This window comes from Brachionichthys hirsutus, chromosome 16, assembly GCF_040956055.1.
Source record: "Brachionichthys hirsutus isolate HB-005 chromosome 16, CSIRO-AGI_Bhir_v1, whole genome shotgun sequence".
Lineage (NCBI taxonomy): Eukaryota > Metazoa > Chordata > Actinopteri > Lophiiformes > Brachionichthyidae > Brachionichthys > Brachionichthys hirsutus.
In genome coordinates, this window is record NC_090912.1 from 8441832 (window position 1) to 8445062 (window position 3231).

Here is a 3231-nt window from a genome sequence, read left to right on the forward strand (position 1 = left end):
ACAAAAGTTATGTTTCTCATATCTCATCTAAAATAAGATCATATAATAAAAGTCTCTACAAACATCACATTGGTGGCACACACAGAGACAGCGACTGGCACGCGTCAAAAGCACAGTGTTTGTCGGATTGCGCAATCTGAGTTATTTTGGTGCGTTGTTTACTTAACTACCACGTCTCCTGCAGGTAGATTTGTCACGGCTCCCCCTGGATGGTTAATATAAGCCACTGCTCTTGTATCTATCTATACTTATCACACAGATAAGATAAGAGATATAGACATGCACATAAACAGACTTTGTGACAGTAAATTGAACTAGTTTCAAGATGTTTATTTAAAAGAATACTGACAAGAATTCAAACTTGGGTTTGTACAAAGCACATTAATCACAGGACATGACACATGAGCAACACAAAGTATACAATTCAAGAATAGGAGATAATAAAAAAGCACCATTTTTCAAGACTAGATTACAAAAAGCAATTTATTATTATTTTTTTTGGCCTATCAAGTACAATGATGATTCTTTAAAACTTCACGAGTTTGCAGGCATTTCTTCAATTTATTAGTATTATTACATTTTAGGTTTTTTTTCTGAAGTTGATCTCATTTCCTTCAGGAAGAACACAGACAATGCTGGATAAGGCACCTCGTTCATTTGACACTGGAAAGAAATAAAAAAAAGAAGACATTTAAAAAAGCTTGATATTCTGGCGGTTGACACGACATCTCTTTGGCACAGCTGCATGATCTGTGAGAGACAAAAACTATCACGTGATTGAAATTGCATGACAATGTTAAGTTTGATGACACTATGTACAAAATGTATGTAAAAATGTTATAAATATGTCTAAAAACCACAGACACTATGTACATCTTTGTACTGAAAGCTAGGCAGGATTAATTGTCTTTGTGATTGCGCACGATGGATCTGTAGAAGTCGGGCTGAGAAGTGGAACAAAAGTCAACAGTCAACACATTTCTAAACACATTTTAACGTCACCACAGCAAACGTTTGTAGTGACGTGGAATTCACACAAAGCAAACAGGTGTGATTTTCTTTTTTTTCCCGGCATGTAATGGGACCGTAAATCCTGGAACAGAGCTAAAAAAAAAAAAAAAAAAAAAGATCACCAGCAGACATACATGTTTGTGTTTACAAATATTTAGTGACACGTGCACTTTTGTTGCACAGTTAGGATGTCAGTCTTATGGTCTGTGGGCAGTAGGCACAGTGCGATGATGCTCTCAGGGGTGTCAGAACTACACCTCCTGCTTTGCCCTCCTCCCTCTCTCATTCTCTCTTCCTCAGGATGATGTAAATGAGGCCGCTGATGAGACAGAGAGGGAACGCCACCCAGGCCAGGACGTAGGCATAGCCAAACTGCGCCGCTGGCTCATCTGGCTTCATCACGGTGTAGATGATCGCCCCGCACATCACGAACACGCCTGGGTAAAGAGGGGGGGGGGGACGAGGAGGTGAAGCGGATTTTCTCAATCTTGCAGCTCCGCCCTCGTTCCGCTCTGGGTGTGCCCTGTCGGCAATGTGACGAATTCATACTTACTCGCCAGGATCTGGAAGATGGCGGTGAAGAAGAAGCGTCCGCCTTTGACCAGTCGGAACAACTGATACAAGAAGGCGATGAGGGAGAAGAAGCAGAAGAGTATGGACAGGATCATCAGGGCTTGGACTGCCTGGATCCAGTCTGGAGGACACACAGAGTCACACCTGTTAACCCGAAAAGCACAACGCCTCACGCGATTCTCGGCGACGCCGACAAACCTTCATTGCTGGCGGGCTTGCAGCGATATTCTCCACTGATCGTCAGGCAGTTGTACCATAGATCTGTGGACCTGTCCCCACCTACAGTCCATGCCTGGTGAACACAAAGAAACATCGGCCTTAAGAACATCCGCCCAGCACCGTAACAGCCCACGCTGATGAAAACAAACGATCACAGTTGCAAAATTCCAACACATTTACATTTTAGAGACTTACACTCGCTGCTGTGGACACAATCAGGAGGACGAGGATGATGAGGTGCAAAATAAGCACTCCGAGCAGGACGAGCAGCATTCTTCAAGCCAATCTGGGTGATATAAGAGAAGTCCACATCAAGTTACAGCTCCACCAGTCCTCGTCTGTGTGCGTGCGTGTGTGCGCGCGCTCTGATGGACGCTAGAGGGCGCCACTCCCTCACTTCACGGCACCGACCGCAATGTTTACCTCAATGTGAAAGTATCCTCTCTCAAACGAAGCAAGAAAGAGAGAGAAAGAAGGAAGGAATTTTAATTTCTTCCCGATGAGACTAAAAATGGTCAGAGACGATTTTGCAGTCCTAAATTAGGAGATTAGCTATTGAGTTTGTGAGCCGCGTAAACGACCAAATGATCTAATCCCAGCAGATTAATAAGTAAATAAAGATAAACCGGAATTAAGCATTTGGCTGTGAATAGACCCGAGAGAAAGAGAGAGAGAGAGAGAGCGAGCGAGAGAGAGAGAGAGAAGGACAGGGACTGGTTCGAGACTAATGAATGCGCGCTGTCGGAAAATGAACTGCGTGGAAAGCATTCCAACGCCGTGCCGCCATGTGTGCGCCTCGGCCGTTTTATTCTCTGATGCGGGAATAAAAATGACGCCTAAGCGTAAAAGGGCGATGGGGGGGTAAAGCCGCAACGCGAACAAACGACCGAGTTCTAAAAGTAGATCCAAAAGTCGATTTAAAGTCCAAAGCTTGAAGTCCTGCTGTTTGAGTGGAAAATAGTTACATTATAAAAGCAGACAAAGGACTGACCGAAAGAAAAACGCTCCAACGCGTTAGTCCAACTTACAAAAGGACAAAGCGAGAGGTTTGAGTCCGTGAAAAGGGAGAGTTTAGAGGTGAAGACGAGTTTCCAGGTTCTGCTCCTCTGGATTCGTACTCCGCTGCGAGCCTACTATTCCAGATGTGGCTGCACACCCAAGTCAGGCTCTGTCTCTGCCTGGAGAACACCGCCCTGCAGGCCCCCTACGTCACCACAGGCCCGCTCCAACCCCCCCCCCCCCCCCCCCTTCTCTCTCTCTCTCTCTCTCTCTCTCTCTCCCTTTTCATGCCTATCATCTGGATTGCACTCAAACCCGCAGGATTGCAGGGAGTATCATCTGATGTTATTGTGCAGAAATCTCACAAATGCAGTGGCCGTCTCTGCAGACATGCTCTAAAACAGCCGTTGCTTCACACTTGCTTGTAAA

The 3231-nt window shown here is 45.2% G+C and overlaps 1 protein-coding gene across 1 annotated transcript; it reads right to left on the reverse strand.

Moving 5' to 3' along the window:
* Positions 1-537: 537 nt before the first annotated feature.
* LOC137905788 (peripheral myelin protein 22-like) lies at positions 538-2938 on the reverse strand. The gene is made up of 5 exons (XM_068750049.1): positions 2832-2938; positions 1999-2089; positions 1783-1876; positions 1565-1705; positions 538-1448 (listed from the first exon to the last, which is right to left on the reverse strand). Exons 2-5 carry the CDS (start codon positions 2074-2076, stop codon positions 1294-1296), a joined length of 468 nt encoding a protein of 155 aa, XP_068606150.1. The 5' UTR covers positions 2077-2089; positions 2832-2938; the 3' UTR covers positions 538-1293.
* Between the last annotated feature and the right edge of the window lie 293 nt (positions 2939-3231).

Excerpts from the sequence above, each read along its gene's own strand:
- LOC137905788 (XM_068750049.1), bottom strand. The coding sequence starts at position 2,076 with ATGCTGCTCGTCCTGCTCGGAGTGCTTATTTTGCACCTCATCATCCTC. Across the intron at positions 1,877-1,998 it reads TTGTGTCCACAGCAGCGAGT|GCATGGACTGTAGGTGGGGA; the intron begins GTAAGTCTCTAA and ends TGTGTTCACCAG. Across the intron at positions 1,449-1,564 it reads CATCTTCCAGATCCTGGCGA|GCGTGTTCGTGATGTGCGGG; the intron begins GTAAGTATGAAT and ends CTCTTTACCCAG.